We start from the raw sequence: 21,186 nt of genomic DNA on the forward strand, positions 1-21,186 counted from the left end.
TCGAAAACGTTCTCGGACCACGCCAATTTGGTTCTAGTCCATGATAAGTAAATATATTTTTTATGAAAAATGAAATTTCATGAGTTACGGGGCTTACTTAAGAGCTTCTATATTCCCGTGGTAAAATTTGAAATGAATCGGTACACCCAATTCGGGGAATACTTTTCCCAATCATGTGACTTCTCCGATATATACAGGCTGACTCTTTCATATACTCTTAACTGAATATTTATGATTTGATTATTGATAAATAAATACATTTTTGATGGAAATAAAATTTCATGAGTTTCAGGACCTACTTTAGGGCCTCCATATTCTCGTGGTAAAATTTGAAACGAATCGGTACATCTAATTCAGAGAATACTTTCCCCAACAATTTAACTTCTCAGATATATACAAGCTGTCTCTTTCATATCCTCTTAAAGTATGGATAATTTCATCGCTCCTCAAGTGCGGGAAAAGGTTCTAAGGAACTCGCGATTTCCGAAGGACCCCTTCAAAAAAAGTTTCTCTCGTAAGGATGAAAAAACACGATCTTGCATTTTCAATGGACAAAGGGTTGAACCAAATAAAAAAGAAGAAGTGGAGAACGGATGTTTGCCCGCTCGTGCTGAGAGCGTGGGCGCCGCTTCTTCGCGAGTCCATTTGTCGAAGTCCTATTTCCCTGAGAAATAATCTTTACCCGGGAATTATGTAAATCAAATTCGGGAAGGGGGAACGACTTTCGGCCGTAAAAAAGAAGCCGGCGGGCGTCCGGCTGAAAATAAATGATCCGACGCCGGTCTTGGAAAACATCCTGGGAAACTTTTTCGTTCGACTTGCTTCACCGCGTCCCAGTTTCAAAGTAGAATAGGTGTTATTATAGCACCGTCGCGTTCGCGGACAAGCTCGGAGGATGAATTATTCGACTGCTTCGGCCCAGTTGTTGCAATACGGCAATACAATTCGACATAGGACCCGCGGCCGGTCGGGGGAGAAATTTAGGTGAGGCACTTGGCATAACTAATGACGCTGAGCGCACCTAACCGATTTAATGGTGTCAGCCATATTCACCGTGTATAAAAGGTTAATAAATCTAATTTTACGCGTATCATCAATGATCGATATCACCCCAAGAAAATCCAACAAAATTTCAATCTATCCTCGATCGTGTCTTCCCTTATATCAGGAGTTCCGAATTACGGAAAATTAAAAAAAAAAAGAAATTAAATTCGGTTTGTATGACATGGCACGGCGCTCGCCTACTCTACGTCACGATAGCGCTTATCGACCGTGGTCGCGTAGACTTAGACTTAGCTGAGAATAGCGGGCATGCCGAGACGCCTATTTTCGGCCGAGTGTACCTGACGTTCGTCTAAATATTATCGGCCCAAGTCACTAACGCCACCGGTGACAGAGGGCAGGAGAAATGCTGCCAACTTTCGGCCTATTAACATGTCGCTAGCATTTCCTAGAGGCGGTGCACGGATCATCGCCTGATTTCGCGGGTAAAATCAAACTTTCCGTGGGTCGATTGGATCGATGTCACTTGGAATTGAACGGTCGAGCAATGACTTGGTTTGATATGTATATGTTACCGTGAATGACCGAAATTGGAGAATGTCGACTTTCACCGGTGAATGTCAACAGATACNGCTTTCAGTGGATCGGCGTGGATGTATGTATAGCAGGATAAATAAAAAAATAATAGCAGCTAATAAAATTAACGAAAAAGGAGCCGTAAGCATGGGAAGAAAATGTTTTCCACTTCCATCAGCGTCGTGCGATCGTTCTAAACCCTGGTGAGTAAATTCCATTAAATTGCTGTTAATGGAAAGCAAAATCATTAAGCGAACGAGAGAGAGAGAGCTACATTCAAATCCCTCGTCACAAGTCGTCACTCTTTCCACATTCAACTTACTTCTCTCTAGGCTCATCCACGGCTGTAAAACAGAACGATCGTTACAACAACCGTCTCAACGCGTATTAATATCAAGTCATATCAAAACGTCAGGATAAATCGCTAAAAGTGGAATCTATAATATCTTTCATCAAACGATGTAACGTAAAAGCCTCAAATCCATTAAAATATATGAACTAGGTAAAGATAAAAAAATTGTATTATAATATTCCGACCCGATATTTAGATTACGTGTGTATAAACTTTTATACATCCATTTATTCAAATGTTGTTCAATGAAGTTTCCAAGAAATTTCTAAAGAAATCTTTCTCTTCAAAACGGAGCCTAATCCTTCACACGAACATCCTGCCATCACCTTTAAGTACATCACAAACATCAATAACTAATTCCTTGTCCCTTTAAATTGCCCAAAATGAAACGATGTTGTACACGCAGAAAAATGTTTGGTTGATACGACATAATTCTTTGGCTAATAACTTTAGGTTGGTTACATCGAATACCGTGGTAGATCACGCGAAATTTTATATTAAACCAAGGTATTTAACTAAAATATTCGAATTATCAATTAAATTACTTCAAAAATGATCACGACATAACCACTTGACGAAAACACTTCGGTTGATCGAAGCCAGCAAGTTTGGTCGAACGATCCAAAATTCAACTCGTTCGACCAAAACGTCAATGCAGTCGATTAAAGAACTTTGTTCGATGAACCATATTTCCTTTTGCGTGTACAAAATTATACAACAAAATTCGACGATACGAGAAAATTCTTTGGCTAATAACTTTAGGTTGATTTTATCGAATACCGTGGTAGATCACGCCAAACGTTAAATTAAACCAAGGTATTTAACCAAAATATTTGGATTATCGACTAAATTACTTGAAAAATGATCACAACATAACGACTTAACCAAAACACTTCGGCTGATCGAAATCAACAAGTTTGGTCAAACGATCCAAAATTCGCCTCGTTCGACGAAAACGTCAATGCAGTCGATCAAAGAACTTTATCCGATGAACCAAATTATCTTTTGCGTGTATACAAATTCAAGGGATCCCAACCAGTCCCTGTCGACAGTGGGGTAGGTCAGGGACCCGGTAACTAACTCCTCTAGCAACACTTACGACTGAAGTTCAGGTTGATGGAGGCCGCGACCTCGCCCATCTTGTTCTTGGCCTTGACCTTGTAGAGGCCGGCGTCGGTCTCGATGACGTCGTCGAGCTCGAGGACCACCAGGAACTTGTTGGCGGCGACGCTTTGGATCTTGAAGTTGGTCCTGGAGTCCTCGGCGAGTTGGGTCTCGCCGCGGAACCAGGAAATCTCAGGCTTCGGCGAGCTGAGGAGCTGGCACTCGAAGATGAGTCGGTTGCCCTCATCTTCCTGGCGAAGCTGGGGCTTCTGCGTGAAGCTGGGGGCAAAATCGTCGGCGACCCCCATTTCGGCCGGGGCGCCTCCCGGGGGTTATCGACTCCTCCTCAGGGTGCTCTTCGTTCGGGGTCGAGCTGGGGAAATGGCCTCCTCTCGGCTGCACCTCAATGGCCGCCGCCCCACGGCCACATCTATGCGGAACGGAAACTCCGCTCCGTAATCCACGCCCGGCTCCTGGTCCTAGTTTCCTGCGAAGATATTCATTATTAACCCTCTGGGACTCAGGTTTTTTATTCCCCCAAATCGAGACTAAACCGATATAACATGAAATTTATCGAATAACGGTTTATTTGTACGATTACAATTAATACACACTTTAAGGTTTCGAAACTTACAATTTATAAACAAATTCCTTGGTTACGTAGAAACTGGTACCGTAATAAGATGCGACGTTAAGTTTCGTCGGAAGGATCAAATAAGAGTTAACAAGATTTAAGAGTCGATCCTCTGGACGGATCTGCAATGTTTACATTCCACGGAGAATTATGTATTGAGAAATATTGAAATCATCAATTTCCACGTAACGAGTGACGGTCTTATCATTTTTCTCAGTACTTTGGGGATTTCCAACGTTTTCCAGTGATTTCTGCTTGCGATTCCCAGCTAACTTCCACATGATTCGAGTGTTAAAATTCATAATTTCTTGAGTGAACACTCCCTCGAGGTTTAAGGTGAAGTGAAACACGTAGAAGAATTTGATCGATGTCGACAAAGAAGATTTTTCTAAATACCTACATTGCTGACGTACGTTTTTATATTGACAGCTGTGCCGAATTACTATATACTAAATGGCATACTCCACCTGTCGTTGTCGTACAATAATTGTAAAGAAATCGAAGTAAAATTCCAGAAATCCTCTAGATTGATGCTTCCTGAGGCCCTATTTGACTGTAAAGGGACACTCTGCGCCATCTGTGATTTCCATGTGAACTAAATTTTCACTTCGAGACCTCGTATTACCATCGATTTACCATAGACACGCATAAGACACTTTTTTGCCTTTATCCCGTTGAAATGCGAGTTTACCGATTACCAGACTGTTCTAAATTGTCTATTCCACGAAGCAATCTAAATTCTCGATCCGGATGACGAAAACTGGAAGAGGTGCCGCGAAGTGCAACCTGAGAATTCATGCTCCTCATATATTTTCCAAGCATCCAAGGACACTCGATTACGCAAGTGCTCTATTATTAATGCGATCTTGGCTCGGAAATAGGCAGAGCGGTTATCTTGGTAATCGGTTATTATGTTTGGCATGTAACCGCGGAGACGGCATGTAGGATTTTCGAGACAGGCATCCGATATTTTTATTGCACGACCGTTTTAACAACCGCCCGGGTGTTTCCCGCAAAGATTCATCGGAGTGCGTGACTTCGTATACGTTTCTATGAAATAACAGCATTCACATAAAATCGTGGCAATCTTTCAAATCAAAACCCGTTTCCTTGCAGAAAACTAACATTGAGTCCAATGAAAGGGAGGGATAATTAATTCCCAATAAACTCCCCATGAATACCTCTTCAACGTCCTAGTATTAAACGAAGCGCTATTAAATTTCTTGATATCTCGTTCAATTCGACTGTCGCATGAAATTATAACCGATCGGTGTCTTTATTAAGATGACCTGATGTCCTTTTTTGAAGCAGACAGTCCTCCTATTAGAAATACTGGTTTTACAGCTAACTTTCTCATGTATGATCTTCACGTGACCGAGACGTCTTCCTAGTCTTTTTTTAATATTTCTTTAGACATACAACTTCCCTGAAATTTGTCCAAATATTTCACATTGTGTTACTAACAATAATATCGAAAATTTTCATTTGTTCGTCCAAAGAACGAAAAATTAACCGTAAATTACGAAGCTTATTTTTGAGCTTGTAATTTATGATTAAGGATGCCCTACTTTTTATTGAAATCGATTAATGTTTCCGTTTCATGCGCGCGTAGAGCACGCGTAATTGACGCGGAGTACGGAATTACCTTGAGACGGTACAACCAATCATCAATTTTAGAAAATATTTTCCGCATTTCCACGGCGAACACCGCACGCTGGCAACGCATTTTAGTGTTTCTATGCCACAGGCCAAGAGATGCCGGAATGAACCGTCCTTCCGCGTATATATACGGAAAAAAGACATTCCCACTGTTAACAAAGAACAGCATTGCTCATAGTTTTGCTCTTATTGCAGAAACAACGATGTTTGCAATCATATCGAACGAAGACGTAACCATTGAAGTGCTTTCTTTAAAAAAAACGTCGAGGGGGTATTCACTCGAGAAATTATGAATTTTAACGCTCAAAATCACGAGAAAATCAGGTGAAAATTGCAAGCAGGAATCACTGAAAATCATAGGAAGTCACCAAAACATTGCCACAATTTTAAGACCGACTGACCCTCGTTACCGAATCGCATTGTTGCTTATCATATGAAATCAAGGACAATCGGTTCTCAATAAAGAAAATCGTTTTAACCTATTTCCGAGTGAGTGGCCCCTCGAAAAAGAATGCTTGCTAAATCGACTACTGAATTTCTAGCAACAGTAAACAAATATTTTTGTTCCAACCCAAACAAATTCGCGATATACAATATGTTGTAGCTAGAAAAGAATATTGCAACTATGAGTAAAATTTGTGTTGCCCAGCAAAATAATGGTTTTCTCGTTCTCAATATAATAAAAGTATATCTCGACAAAAATGTTGCTGGCCCCTGTTCTAGCGTTTTCTTTTTTGTTTCTTATCTTTTTTATATTTTTTATATTATATCTTTAAGCAAGTACAATTTCTTATCATAACCGTAAATTCTTTTTCCTCGAGTGAAAATGTTTTCCGCGCGGAACGCTTTCCCCGCATCCACGTGCATAGTGATAACACATAACCCTGACATTTTGACAATACTCGCCAGCCGTATTTTTTTCCTTTGATAACTTCCTGAGCTATTTTAAATGCCCGATCTTGATCCCCTAGCCCATATCAGCTGATTATCGATCAAGACCGACATCGAAAAGGTTAATGCCCCCGACAAGAGATCAGATGTGTCGATAGGTCAACGACACCGACATCCACGACTTCTACATTATCACCGCGAACTGGTGAACGAGCCGTTGACGCGGACCATCGTCGAGGCCGTTTCTTGTATGGAAACGAGAGCAAACGGATGCGCGGCGACGGTGACGTCCACGGGACGTTTCCCAAGCTCGCGCCCCTTCCGTTCGGTCTCACAACGTCACGAGATGAGTCTTGGCAAGTTGTACCAGAGATTGCCGCACTTCGTAATTGCTGTTCGCATTCCTGTAACTCTCCTCTCCCTGTACCCCTTTCTCGTCGCGATTTTCACGTGCGCCTTTGCACGCGCGAATCGTGCGTTTCACGACCACCCGAACGCCATATTTGCGCCCCAATGTAATTGTAAGATAATGGAAAAAATTGTCACGCAATCACCGCGTAGATATCGGAACTGAAAACAGTGGTAAGAAAAGACAAGCGACTCGGGGAGATATTCAAAAGAATTTTCATCGCACATTTTATCGATAGGACTCGATAAAATTAAATTCAATGGAGCTTTTATAAAGGGAGAGATCGATCGGATTTATAGATCGAGCTTTTGGGAGAACGGGAATATCATGGACGTCACGAGATGAGTCTTGGCAAGTTGTACCAGAGATTGCCGCACTTCGTAATTGCTGTTCGCATTCCCGTAACCCTCCTCTCCCTGTACCCCTTTCTCGTCGGGATTTTCACGTGCGCCTTTGCACGCGCGAATCGTGCGTTTCACGACCACCCGAACGCCATATTTGCGCCCCAATGTAATTGTAAGACCAGTGGAAAAAATTGTCGCGCAATCACCGCGTAGATATCGGAACTGAAAACAGTGGTAAGAAAAGACAAGCGACTCGGGGAGATATTCAAAAGAATTTTCATCGCACACTTTATCGATAGGACTCGATAAAATTAAATTCAATTGAGCTTTTATAGAGGAAGAGATCGATCGGGTTTATAGGTCGAGCTTTTGGGAGAACGGGAATATTATGGAGGATGGATGCAAAAATGAGATATGTCGGCGGACAGGGTGATGGAAGTCAAGATGAGAGTTGATAAAACGGAGTTTAGCAAAAGAGTTCCTCCGTCGAGTATCGACGAAGCAGGAAGAGAACTTCTCCATGAGCCATTAAACCATTACCGCGAAATATTCGGTGTAGACGTATTTTTGGCAGCGACCGACATCACGAGGGATCCAATTGCCGTCGGTTCGTGACACGTCCGCAAATTACATCTTCGGGAGACCGTAACGGCAACTAGCAAGAGCGTGAAACGCGTCCGACCGTAAGGTGGAGGTCCTCAAACCCTCCTAAACGGTCCTAGGCCTGTACTGTACGAGTAAAAATCGCCCCTGTCTGTAAAACCACGGACTATTCCCATTAATCGTCGAAGTCTGCCAGAGACTCGCTATTTACCAACCGAGCCTAATCTAATACAAGTGTCTCCGGGGTTCATCAATAACCGCGAGGGACTATATGGGATTCTTAGCATTAATGGATACTCAGCTCCTAACAAATCCGACGTGTAATAAATGTCGGTATTATATTCAAGATGGAGTTTACAATAAATCCGACCGAGCCTAATGTAATACAAGTGTCTCCGGGGTTCATCAATAACCGCGAGAGACTATATGGCATTCTTACCATTAATGAATATGTAGTCCCCAACAAATCCGACATGTAATAAATCTCGTTATTATATTCAAGATGGAGTTCACAATAAATCCGACCGAGCCTAATGTAATACAAGTGTCTCCGGGGTTCATCAATAACCGCAAGAGACGATATGGGATGCTTAACGCGATTATTGATGAACTGAGTGTTCATCAATAACCGCGAGAGACTATATGGTAGTCTTAGCATTAATGGATGCGCAGCTCCCAACAAATCCGACACGTAATAAATCTCGATATTATTCAAGATTAAGTTTACAATAAATCCGACCGAGCCTAATCTATTACAAGTATCTACGGTGTTCATTAATAACCGCGAGAGACTATCCACAATTTTTATCATCAATGGATACGTAGCTCCCAACAAATCCGACACTTAATAAATCTCGGAATTATTCAAGATGGACTTCACACAAATCCGACAGTAAATCTCGGCATTACTCGATATGGAGTTTTCAATAGATACGACTAATAATTTTAGTATTATTCTATACGATGTTCACGATAAATCTACCTGGCAATATACCTTAGCAGTGTCGTAACAATACAGGTGTAATCGATGAATTTGCCCAGATTAAAGGGAGCTCAAGAAAGGCCTCGAGATGTAATTGTAAAAAAAAAATAAGGAGCCCAAAAATATCACAGGACCCTTGAAATTGATAATTCGTACTTATTGGTCAATACCGCGCCCTTTCTTCCCCAGTTTTGGCAAATGGCGGCCCGCTGTCAAACCGACACGGCCAATAAATGTTAACTGCAAATAGCACGCTAATGGCGGGCTATAAACGAATGAAAAGCGCGGCCAAAGAGCTGTCCCGACGTGTAGCACTTCCCCCCGGGGAATAAATCGGCCCCTCGGAAGCGTCACGGCTCCTCCACCGTCGATTTCCGAGAGACAGGCCCTGTCTTTTGGTTTCGGAATGCCGCGTACTGCGGACTCTTTGAGTCAGTGCACGGAAATAGAGGCCCCGACGCAACCGGGAGTCCACCTAAATGCATCCCTAGCCCAGTAATTATAACTTCTAGGTCAGATAGCGAGCTTAAAAACGCAACATCGTTTCACGGCGAGCCGATCATATGCCAAGGTTTTGCGCGAGCGAACGGTCCGTGGGACCGATGACCGAGTTGAGATGAAAGGTTGATTCATTGGGTGATGGGATGATTTTTGGGGTCGAGGGTGAATCACGAGTGTTCTTGGTGGAACCCCAAGGGATATATTGTTAACCAGTTAACTGTGTCGACCTATTGGAAACGTGTTTTCATGACGAGTATACTCGTCAAACACAGCTAACTGGTTAAGGTGGAGTGAAACACGTCGAGGAACTTGATCGACGTCGGTAAAACAGGTTTTTCTAAATACCCACGTTGTCGACGTTGGTTTTTATATTGACAGCCTTGTCGAATTATATTGAGTATTGTATTAAATGGCATACTCCATGTGTCGTTTTCGTACAATAGTTGTAAGAAATTAGAGTTAAACTCCAGAAATCCCCTGTCTTCATGGTTTCTGAGGGTCTACTTAACTGCAGAGGGACCCCCTGCGCCATCTGTGATTTCCAGGTCATTTGAATTTTCACTCCGAGACCTCGTATTCCCATCGTTTTAGCATAGAAGCGCATAAGACACTTTTTCTGCCTTTATCCCGTTCAAATGCGAGTTTATCGATTACCAGAGTGTCCTAAATTGTCGTACAATGGTCTTGACCCTTTCGTTTCTCACATTAGAGCCTTCAATAATTGGATATGGATGGAAATATGAGAGACATTTTTTTTTAAATCCAAATTTTGAAAGTAAAGATAATTCCTAGATGCTCACGAGTCATGTGTCAAAGTTTCGGACAATTCTATCCCATACCCTTAAAAAAAGTGTCTTATTCGAGTTGACTGATTGAAGGGGGTTTAACTTCACTTTAATATCCCTATAAGGAGGCTCGAATGGAATAAAATTCCAAATTTCAGTGTTTAAAAATAAAAGTGACGATTTTTCGTTTCTATTTAATACACCTGATTCTTCCTACAATCACGCAGCAGGGATGCATTTTTTGTAAATCTTCAAACTATTTTATTCATATAGTGGACTCTGATTTATGTTGAACTTCGCAACGAAGAATAGATTTCTATTAGGTTTAGTTCCTCCTGGTTCTAGTAAAAGCTATCTATATTACATTGTTTTGTCTTCGGTTAAGTAGATGCATTACAGATTTATTTAATACCTTCCGGTTCCTTAAAGAAATATACGAGTACTAGATCGTATTGAGTCCTTACGGTGGAATATAAGTTTAGAACATTACATTCGAATAATTTTCGAATTTTCGATTTCGCGTAGGAGTGCAAATGTCCAATTAGAATTTTACGTACCGATATAATTATACAGGTATAAAAAATCAATTTCGAGAGGTTTTGATTTCCGTTTGGAACTGCCGAAGAATTCTTTTCAAAGAGTAGCTGGTCCTAATGTAGGGTAAAAGGAAATGTAAATCCAGGTTATGTTCAATGCATGCGATCCTCAAATTTGAGATTTGCAAGATTAATAATCCCCCTGGAAAGATCTCTTTTTGGTGGAGGCACCTCAATACCACGTTCTTTGAGCACGCAGATATATATATCTACGACGGTATCAAACCAAGTTTTGAGAGACGGTTCTCGTTAATGCAGAAACGCGAAATCACGGAAGATCGTACCAGTTCCTACATATTCGGAGGCTGACCTTCCAAGTGATACATGAGAGTGATAAAATCCGCCCTCGTTGAGGTTTATATCGAGATCAGTATTCTTGGATGCACTGCATCTCGACGCGATAATTATTACTCCACGACCGAGAAACCGAGATACCTTAATTCCCCGAAAAACGAAGAGTCGAGGTGAAAATCGAATATACGAGGTCAATAGGAAGAAAAAGAAAAATAACAATAGACAATCCTTTCCGCGAACCTACTCAAATAAATGACATAACCGAGCCGTTCGAATTAATGGTAATTTAAAGCAGGCCAATTTTTAGAAATATGTAGATCCGTTCATTAAATACCGCCTTGACAGAAGGACAATTGAACGCAACTCTTTCAAACAACAACGATGCCCTTGTCCCCATAAGCACGTGTCAAGATTTCAATGAGTTCTTAGTGCATGGTTTGTAAAATAATGGAAAATCACGATATCGACCAATCTACGTGGCAAGACTTCGTACTCGAACTCCCTCGAATTAATTTTTTCCGGTCTTATGTGCAATGCGTTACAACATGTCGGTAAAAAATAGCCGGCACGAGAATAACACAATTAGCAGGTTAAGGACCCCGACTGGCCGCGTTCCTAAGCCGACCGCGGTCGATCGCAGATGGCCGATGCGAGTCTTGCCAGATCAGCCGATATTGAAATGTCACTCGAACATTGTTAACATTTAATATCTCGGACCGAATGGCTGAGCATAAGTCCGTTAACCCGTATGAACTAAACGCTCCGAGGCTTCTTTCGAGATTATAGATATTCTAAATATAAATGCACGAAATATGAAGAAATGTATTTAGACAATGTCTGACAATACACAGGTTGCCATTAAAATTGCAGTACCAAGAATTATACTTATAAATTATACGATTATAGAGATATTCTAAATATGTTGCACGAAATATGAAGAGATGTATGTAGACAATGTCTGACGATACACTAGTGGCTATTAAAATCGCAGCACCAAGAATTATACGATTATAGTGATATTCTAAATATGATGCACGAAATAAGAAGAAATGTATTTAGACAATGTCTGACGATACACTAGTGGCTATTAAAATCGCAGCACCAAGAATTATACGATTATATAGATATTCTAAATATGTTGCACGAAATAAGAAGAAATGTATTTAGATAATGTCTGACGATACACAAGTGGCCATTAAAATTGCAGCATCAAGAATTCAAAGTAAGAAGTTAAATTAATTGCTGCGGAAAAGTTGATTTAATTGCTGCGGCTGAGATTAAGATATGGGGAAAAGTTTTAGTTATTATTAAAAATACCTGAGATTTCCATCATTTGTTAATTTGATCTACTAAACTTTTTTATTTTAATAATTTCGGGTCTACATCTGTTAGTCCTAGGAAGGGCATTTTAATGGCCACCAGTGCACTTTACTCTATATCTTTTAGATACATTAATCGTATCCAGAAGCAGTTACATCTCGAACTCTCGGAATGTTAGAAGTCGATATACCTTTGGATGCATAGAATGAGAAGATTGGCTGATCGGACATGTTCTGTTACTACTGACGCTACGCGCGTCTGGCGAGTACTGTCTGAACGAACGTCGTACTCTTACTACTAGCATATTATGGACTACAGATTGAAAAGTTTGAAATAAAAGAGATTCATAAATAAATAAAATGTTCATACAACTACGCACGTCTGGCGAATACTGCCTGAACGAACGTCGTACTCTTACTACTGGCATATTATAGACTACAGATTGCAAAGTTTGAAATAAAAGAGATTCATAAATACAACTACGCGCGATTGACGAGTACTGTCTGAACGAACGTCGTACTCTTACTACTAGCATATTATGGACTACAGATTGAAAAGTTTGAAATAAAAGAGATTCATAAATAAATAAAATGTTCATACAACTACGCACGTCTGGCGAATACTGCCTGAACGAACGTCGTACTCTTACTACTGGCATATTATAGACTACAGATTGCAAAGTTTGAAATAAAAGAGATTCATAAATAAATAAAATGTTCATACAACTACGCGCGATTGACGAGTACTGGGTGAACGAACGTCGTTCTCTTACTACTGGCATATCATGGACTACAGATTGCAAAGTTTTAAAAAAAAGAGATTCATAAATAAATAAAATGTTCATACAACTACGCGCGACTGACGAGTACTGTCTAAACGGACGTCGTATTGTCACTACTGGCATATCATGGACTACAGATTGCAAATTTTGAAATAAAAGAGATTCACAAATAAATCAAACGTTCTTACAAAATTCAACTTATACGTGTTATACGTAAATTATTAAACGTAAGATCTGTGTCTTGATATTGTCGCATGTTTTTTTTTTAATATAGAAAAATATCTCCAACTTATTAAAGACATTTACTCGACTAAGTTGATTAACGACTTTCCTTGGAGGAAACGGAATGATTCATCGGTTGAAACTGAAGTGCTTCTAACTCTCTCGAGATATTATCCCACCGAGTCGACATTTGTCTCTCGCGTTTGCCAGCTCTAAGGCGCCTTTTGTTTGACATTAAATATAAATAATAGCAGAGAAGTAGAGTATAAATATTCCCGAAGACGCAAATAAGCTGATAAATTGCTAGGAAACAGCTAGGGGTTGCATACAGCTGTAATTGGCTACTTTCCTTGCGCTTTGATCCGTGTCTTACAGTTCCTATTTTGTCGCAGCCTTAACATTGAAATTGGCGCAGTAATGTCGAAACAAGGGGTTCCTTTTAACACATCGGATGCCACGAAAGGGGATCTTCGCTTTCCTCGATACAGCGGAGGACTACTGACCGCGATCTCCAATTCTAGCCAACCTGCTAGATTTAACTTAACCAAAATTTTACACGAATTTCGTAAAGCTGGCAATTAACAGCTTTAAAAATAATTATCGATCTACACACCCTACCGATGTTTTAATACCGGCAAATTTAATTTCTCCGAGTAATTAAATTTAACACATTGCCCGTAATGATTATCGAATGAAGAGATAAGCTGAGAATCGTAGTTAGAAACAATCATGTTATTGAAGTCATGAAACATTACGTGCAATATAGTCTAACCCCTTGAATATTAGTGTCTGAATGACCCTTTCCTAAAATCGACGAAATAGAATAGCAGAAAAAAAAGTGTAATCTAATTCTTTTTTCCCGATAAACCTTCATCATCCCAAGAACTATTCTAAGTAGATTCTTATTTAATCGATAAAACCTCCAGGAAAAATTAAACATAGATAATCAATTGTCAATCCCGAAAACCTCCTATGGGATCACGAAGGAATCGGGAAGGAAAGAAGCATCCCCTAACCCCAGGAAAATTCCATTTCGCTTCTATAAAAAATCGAGTTGAATATTTCTCTTGAGGTGAAGTGAAACCCCTCTCAAATCAGTCGATTTGGATAAAACACTTTTTTTTTAAGGGCATTGGACCAAACTGTCCGAAACTTTGACACATGACTCGTTATCATCTAAAAATTGTCCTGACACATTCAAAATTTGGGTTTTTTAAAAAATGTTCAACTTAGGCCAGACCAGAACCAAAATGGCGTCGAGCTCTCATATTTCGGTCAATACACAATTATTGAAAGCTCTGATACGAGAAACGAAAGGGTCAGGACAATTTTACGACAATTTAGAACACTCTGGTAACCGATAAACTCGCATTTGAACGGGATAAAGACAAAAAAAAAGTGTCTCACGCGCTTCTATGCTAAAACGATGGGAATACGAGGTCTCGGATTGAACATTTAGTTGACATGGAAATCACAGATGACACAGGATGTCCCTCTGCAACCAATCAGAGCCTCAGAAAACATGAATCCAGAGGATTTCTGGAGTTTTATTTCGATTTCTTAATAATTATTCTACGAAAACGACAGGTGGAGTATGCCATTTGGTGCAATACCCAATATAATTCGACACAGCTGTCAGTATAAAAACAAACTTCGGCAACGTAGGTATTTAGAAAAACCTTCTTTACCGACGTCGATCAAGTTCCTCGACGTGTATCACTTAACCTTAATCCCGTGAAGATTGCCAGGACGAGATCGTCCTGGGGAAGATCTGTGCAATCTCGGAAGAGTCGGAAGCCCGTCGACGGACCCGACGCTCCTAAAACCATCCGTGCCTCTCCAAGAGCTAGTCTACGAGCTCGAGAAGATCCTCTCCAGTTCCCGTGGGATCTTCGCCGACCTCCGCAGGAAAGCGACCTCTCTCTCCGCGTTCCCCGGATTGGTGAATCCGAGGGAACGCGAGGTATGCGGATATTTTTACACCAGGAGGCCCTGGTGGGGGAGTTACCCTCGCCCGGAGCACCCACGCGCCTCGGGCCGTCGGATCCGGGGAAGCCGCGGCGGCCAACCCAGAAGATGAAGAGACGCAGCATCCACCGAGTGGACCGCCGCCCGTCGGGCCAGAGGATGGGCCGAACGGACCCCACGACGTATGGCTCCTCCTCACGTTACGCTATCTAAAAATACTACCGACACCGAGCCTAGATACCTAGATAGTGCTCTACGAATAGGTAGCCGGTAGGTAGTCAAGCGTGGTTGGCCGCGATGACGATTAGTCAACGATAACCGCGACGAGTCGAATACTTTATACCCTCGAGCTACTCCGAAGACGTCACCCCGAGTTTGGACTCGAATAACGACGACACTTTGAAGGATTAACGCGGCATATATACGATTTGATGAGCAAAACGATCTAAATAACAACAATTCCAATAAGGCGGATAACGCGCGGTTGGTGCGTTGGTTCGCTATCAAAGAAAAAAAAAATATTGTAATTTTATCGCATGTTTCTTAAGATATATTCGGACACGGTGCGCTAACTTTGCATCGTTTTAGATGCATATTCTATAAACATGCGTTGTAAATCTAGCACGTAAGAGTATTAACTTTGCAAAAGTATAACGCAACGTTCCGAAGGATAAGCTACTCCGAAGACGTCACCCCGAGTTTGGACTCGAATAACGACGACATTTTGAAGGAAGGATTAACGCGGCATATATACGATTTGACGAGCAAAACGATCTAAATAACAACAATTCCAATAAGGCGGATAACGCGCGGTTGGTGCGTTGGTTCGCTATCAAAGAAAAAAAAAATATTGTAATTTTATCGCATGTTTCTTAAGATATATTCGGACACGGTGCGCTAACTTTGCATCGTTTTAGATGCATATTCTATAAACATGCGTTGTAAATCTAGCGCGTAAGAGTATTAACTTTGCAAAAGTATAACGTAACGTTCCGAAGGATAAGCTACTCCGAAGACGTCACCCCGAGTTTGGACTCTAATAACGACGACATTTTGAAGAAAGGATTAACGCGGCATATATACGATTTGACGAGCAAAACGATCTAAATAATGACAATTCTAATAACTCGAATAACGCGCAGTTGGTGGGTTGGTTCGTTATTAAAGAAAAAAAAAAATATTGTAATTTTATCGCATGTTTCTTAAGATATATTCGAACACGGTGCGCTAACTTTCCAACGTTTTAGATGCATATTCTATAAACATGCGTTGTAAATCTAGCAAGTAAGAGTATTAACTTTGCAAAAGTGTAACGTTCCGAAGGATAAATCCGTGAATAGTTTTAACGGTGGACGCGCAGGTAACTCGATCTCGCGTTTGTAGTCTGCGTTCACTCGCAAGAAAAACTCGAGTTACAATAAAAATGAGCCGAGTTGGCTCGAAAACGTGCTCGACTCGAGTCGAAATATACGACTCGTTGCATCCCTATAACCGAGCCGCGACACCCATCGGGAAGAGCGATCTGGCACGCCGCAGGAGAGGCGCGACGCCGTCGTCGGGACGGCCGAGCCAAGAGTAGGAACCCGCCCTTCTTTTCAACCTTTCCCTCCACCGAGTCATTTATTTCGTTCGCACGGGAGAGGCGACAGGCTTGGCGACACCCGCCGCTGGGATTAGACATTAAGGTCGCCGCTTTGACGACGCGATGGGAGTCTCTCGAGGAAATTATGCGCCGTGACGTAAGGGGCCTCCGAAGCCAGCCCTGTTAAATATAACCCGGCCCGAAAACGACCAACTTGGAAAAGCCCTAAAGCTAACATAATCCTGTTCCGCTGTTATGACGCGAGAGTTATCGCACCTATCGAATCCACGGCGGAAGGAGGATATATGTATATATCCTAACTTTGTGCACGTTGACGACAAGACGGCTTGTTGTATATAGTTGTTCCAAAAGTATCCGAAGAAATTCTTAAAGGTTAAAAAATAATCCATTTTTCTGTGACGAAACGATCCACGTATTAATTGATAATGGATTCTCCCTGTTGAATCGGGTGTACCGAACCGATTCAAAATTCAGAACATAAATATGGAGGGTATAAGGAAGGTCCTGACACTTCTGAAATTTCATTTTTTTAATTTTAATACCCATTAAAATTTTTTTTTAATTTAAATTTCATGACTTTCAGGACCTTCCTTATACCCTCCATATTTATATTCTGAGGTTTTAATCGGTACACCCAGCCTGGAGACAAGTTTCATAAACGAGACCTCCTTGACGCCACTTTCACATCACCTTAAGCATGGAATTATTTCCAACGAAAATTCGCTACGCAAAAAATATTGCAAACTTATGGAACAACAATCGTCTAGTATAGGAAACGAACGGATAAAGTTTCGAGAATATCGCCACGTTTTTTTGCGCGAAGACAGTCAGTATATTTCATGTCAAAGAAGTGAAATCGGTTTCTAATTTCAGGGGAAAAATGGTTTCCCTCTCTTTTATATGCTTCGTGTCAGGAAGATGACAGACTTCGCGTCGAAGGTGGGACGGGCGAACGCAAATGACGCGCGAATGAAACGTCAGAGTAGGCCGGGATGCTATTTAAATTTTATGTCTGTTGGAATCCAAGAGGAAACGAAGTCGAAATAGCAGGGCCGTTCAGAGAACTAGACTCAACCCAAGAAATATACGTATGCCATCGTTACAATCCGCTTTACCAATAAATATAAAAACACCTCTAAATTCCTTCGCGATTATCTAGCCTACGTCTGCACGCCAAATTAACTCCAGAAATTATTCACAAATGCTAGAAAAATTTCCAAATTCTCTTTCATGCGACCCACGGCCTTCAATTTCCCATCCCATGATCGAACGATAAACGGACCACTTATCGAAAGTTCATCTTTTAATTAGAGTACTATCAGCGTTATTAAACTCAATTACAATGACTTAAAATACCCTTGCTCAGTTTTTCAGTTAATCGTAGTTGATATCGAAGGTGAAACTTAACCCTGCTCGACAGATCAAATATCGTGGAAGTCACCGGTGCCCGACAACTTTATAATGGTAATTTTTTCGTCATTTGTGTGGAAACCAACGTGTTTCCCGTGTTTTATGAGTTACCGTCATCCGTTCTAAACTCGTTCCCAAATGTTTACTTTCCCTTGCCATTCACCTCCTCATGAGATAACCTTTTTTTTTTCCCGCGGAAGACCTCTCCAGTCATTTGTGTTATCATCCCGGACTCGACTCGTTCTCTCTAATTCTTTTGTTCGCCCGTGCTTAATCATTCCTGCCAATGTCTTCTTGGAGATGATACGGCAAGAAAAATTCTCACGTAAAATTCTCCGAGGAATCGTAGCCACTCTTCCCGAACGATCAAGTGGAACTTCCCACATTTTCCTTGCTTATGCTAGACCTGTTGTCAAATACCGTCCTCTTCGATAACAGACCAATAAAACGCTGATTTCCGACTACTCGAGTAGAATTTCCTGCAGGATTTCTCCTCAATCTTCAATATTGCCCTCTTTAGTAGCAGTCCATCAAAACGTTGGATTCCGATTCCTGTTTACCCTATGTTTAACTATCGTCAAATACCATCCCTTTAGTGACGGACTAATAAAACACCAGATTCTTATTATCCAAGGACACCATCCTGTATCTACTCTCTCCCGTGCCTACCCTATCGTTAAATATGATCCACTTAATTAACGTGCCAACGAAACGCCTAATTCCGATTCCCCGGGGACAAGATCCTAATTTTCCTTTTTCCCTTCCTCATAGTTTCGCCGAATACCACTCTTCGGTAACAGGAGAAGCTGTAGAATTTTGTCAGAAATCAGGAATTCCCCGAGGGGTTACCATGACAGGTCCTGCCCTATCGTTAAATACGATCCACTTAATTAACGTGCCAACGAAACGCCTAATTCCGATTCCCCGGGGAAAAGTTCCTAATTTTTCTTTTTCCCTTGCTCATAGTTTCGCCGAATACTACTCTTCGGTAACAGGAGAAGCTGTAGAATTTTGTCAGAAATCAGGAATTCCCCGAGGGGTTACCATGACAGGTCCTGCCCGACCGACGCGCTCACGACCCCGTCCGACCTACGAAGAAGTGGAGGAAGTCGCGACAACGTCAGGCCGATCGCCGCCGCAGGTTGTCCCGCCGCCGGCTGCCGCGGTCCCGACTTCCAAGATGGCGTCCGCTTGCACTCGCGAGCGCACACTCGCCCTCGGGCGCACTTCGCTCACACTGTGCACCCCCCTCGCCGGGCGGCGAGGCGCGCGACTCACTGGCGGAGCTCTTCCTCTCGAACTTACTTGAAGGAAGTCTTCCTCGAACCTCGTGAACACTCCCTCCGTCTCGCTGGGCTTCCCGTAAGGTATCCCTCCGGTCCTCGTAAGTCGCGCTAACGCGTCGATTCTTCGATTTCTCGGCGAGTGTCGTCGGCGCACTCGTCGCTCTTCGCCCGTCCCGATCGTTGGGGCCCCGCGCGCGAACTAACCGAACGCCCGAGCGAAGCTCTCCTCGCTTCGAACCTGCCGCCCTCTCGCGGCCGATCGGCCGAGCTTGCGCGCCCCCCACCCCGCCGACCCACGCGACACCCACGACCAGTCGGCGGCGACGAGGACCGACTGTCCATATGCGACACGTCCGTCCGTTTTTCCGTTTTTTACTCGCCCCCTTAAGATGTCGGAAAAAGGGTCGAGCTTTTAACGAGCAAAGACCTCGCGCGGATCGGCCATTTTCCCTAAGTGCTCCTGTCTCCGCGATGCCGTTGGAGCGTTCCACAAATTTGTGGGGGAATTATTTACCGGCGAGTATTTATTGGAGATAATTCCAGGATTAATTATAACTGCCGGGAGCGTGGCTAGATGCGATCGACTCGAGGATTTATCAAGATACTTCAACAGATAGCGTGAATATAGTTCGAATGTTCTCTACGTATACGCAGTAAGAACATTCGAAGAAGTATAGAGTCAAAGGGTATCTTTCCGTCTAACCTCCTCCTCCTTTAATTAAACCCTTCACTTGATCGAAGAACACGAGTAAGTGAAATTAAATTCGGATCGTTCAACCAAAACATGTTATGAAATTAACCAAACGCAGTTAAGAAAACAACTGTGTTCAAAGAATAACATTTTCGTCTGCGTAAGTGGCAGTGAGCTGCTGAATTTACATGATGTGATATGAAGTTTGCAGATAGTATGTAAAAATGAGACAAAATCCACTTTCCAGCCGAGCTTTTTATCCATGTCGACTGTGTTCAGGATCCAAGTTCAGGTAAATTATCCTCGGAACGGACTCTAACATCGTCAACGCAATTCCCTCCCACAATCTTCTTTCCATAACCGCGCCAAATGATATTTCGCGTCACCGAGATGCAACGATTAAGCAGCCATTTTTAAAAAGCATTTCTTTAAACTTATATGTGCCCATAATTATGAAAGTGGTCTAAGTCAAAATTAAAAAAAAAAAAATGAGTTTATCAGTTATTTCACGCCATATTATTTCAAACGAAATTAATTCAATGTAAATTCGAAACAAAAAATATATGACTTAGACCACTGTCATAATTATGGGCACATATATCCTTAGAGCTTTCCAATATGGCGCCGAGGTCCGTCGAACTGGTTGCAACCACGCCAAAGTACGTTCCCCGGAAGCCTTAACCTAGAGGATAAAAATCGCTGGGCTTATCGCTGACAGGTTGGATTACGGAAGGTGTACAGAGGATTAGCGTACATCAACGAGGTGGACGATACGTTTTATTCCACGCTGGTCGTTCCAGTTCGCTCGTTTCGATGCAGATCCGGTGCACGTCGGGTTTCCCGATTTAAGCGCAGAAAGGACCATCTCGTGGCCCGTTCCGTCGACGTCGTCGCTCGGTTTCGTGGGTTTCGCTTTCCACAGGCACCGACGAGGGTCGCCTCACGGAAATAGAAGGCATTGGAACAATCGCCGGTGTTTTTCTCCGTGGGTCGAGCTACGCGGTCCGAGAAATAAACCCCGAGCGCCGGCGGAATTTCGTATTCTCATTTATAGAACTAACCTAAACTAACCTTAGGTACCAACGACTGTTCCCAGCCCACGCGAATTCTAATTGCACCTTAACCCGTAACTAGCCAACAATGCCAAAGTTCGGGATTACTCATCGCGAACCA

At 42.2% G+C, this 21,186-nt stretch overlaps 1 protein-coding gene across 4 annotated transcripts in view; it reads right to left on the reverse strand.

Annotated features, from left to right (window-relative positions):
* LOC105704472 (twitchin) overlaps positions 1–19,510 on the reverse strand; it is a 106,869-nt gene extending 87,359 nt beyond the window's left edge. For all 4 annotated transcript variants that reach the window (XM_012433699.1, XM_012433698.1, XM_012433697.1 and 1 more), the window contains exons 1-3: positions 19,342–19,510; positions 3,030–3,521; positions 1,901–1,922 (exon numbers count right to left, since the gene is read on the reverse strand). In XM_012433699.1, coding sequence (XP_012289122.1) covers positions 1,901–1,922; positions 3,030–3,342 — 335 coding nt within the window. In that variant the 5' untranslated portion in view covers positions 3,343–3,521; positions 19,342–19,510. The remainder of the gene's footprint in view (positions 1–1,900; positions 1,923–3,029; positions 3,522–19,341) is intronic.
* Positions 19,511–21,186: the final 1,676 nt, after the last annotated feature.

The sequence above is a fragment of the Orussus abietinus genome, unplaced genomic scaffold (assembly GCF_000612105.2).
Source record: "Orussus abietinus isolate OABI.00-Male unplaced genomic scaffold, Oabi_2.0 scaffold91, whole genome shotgun sequence".
NCBI lineage: Eukaryota > Metazoa > Arthropoda > Insecta > Hymenoptera > Orussidae > Orussus > Orussus abietinus.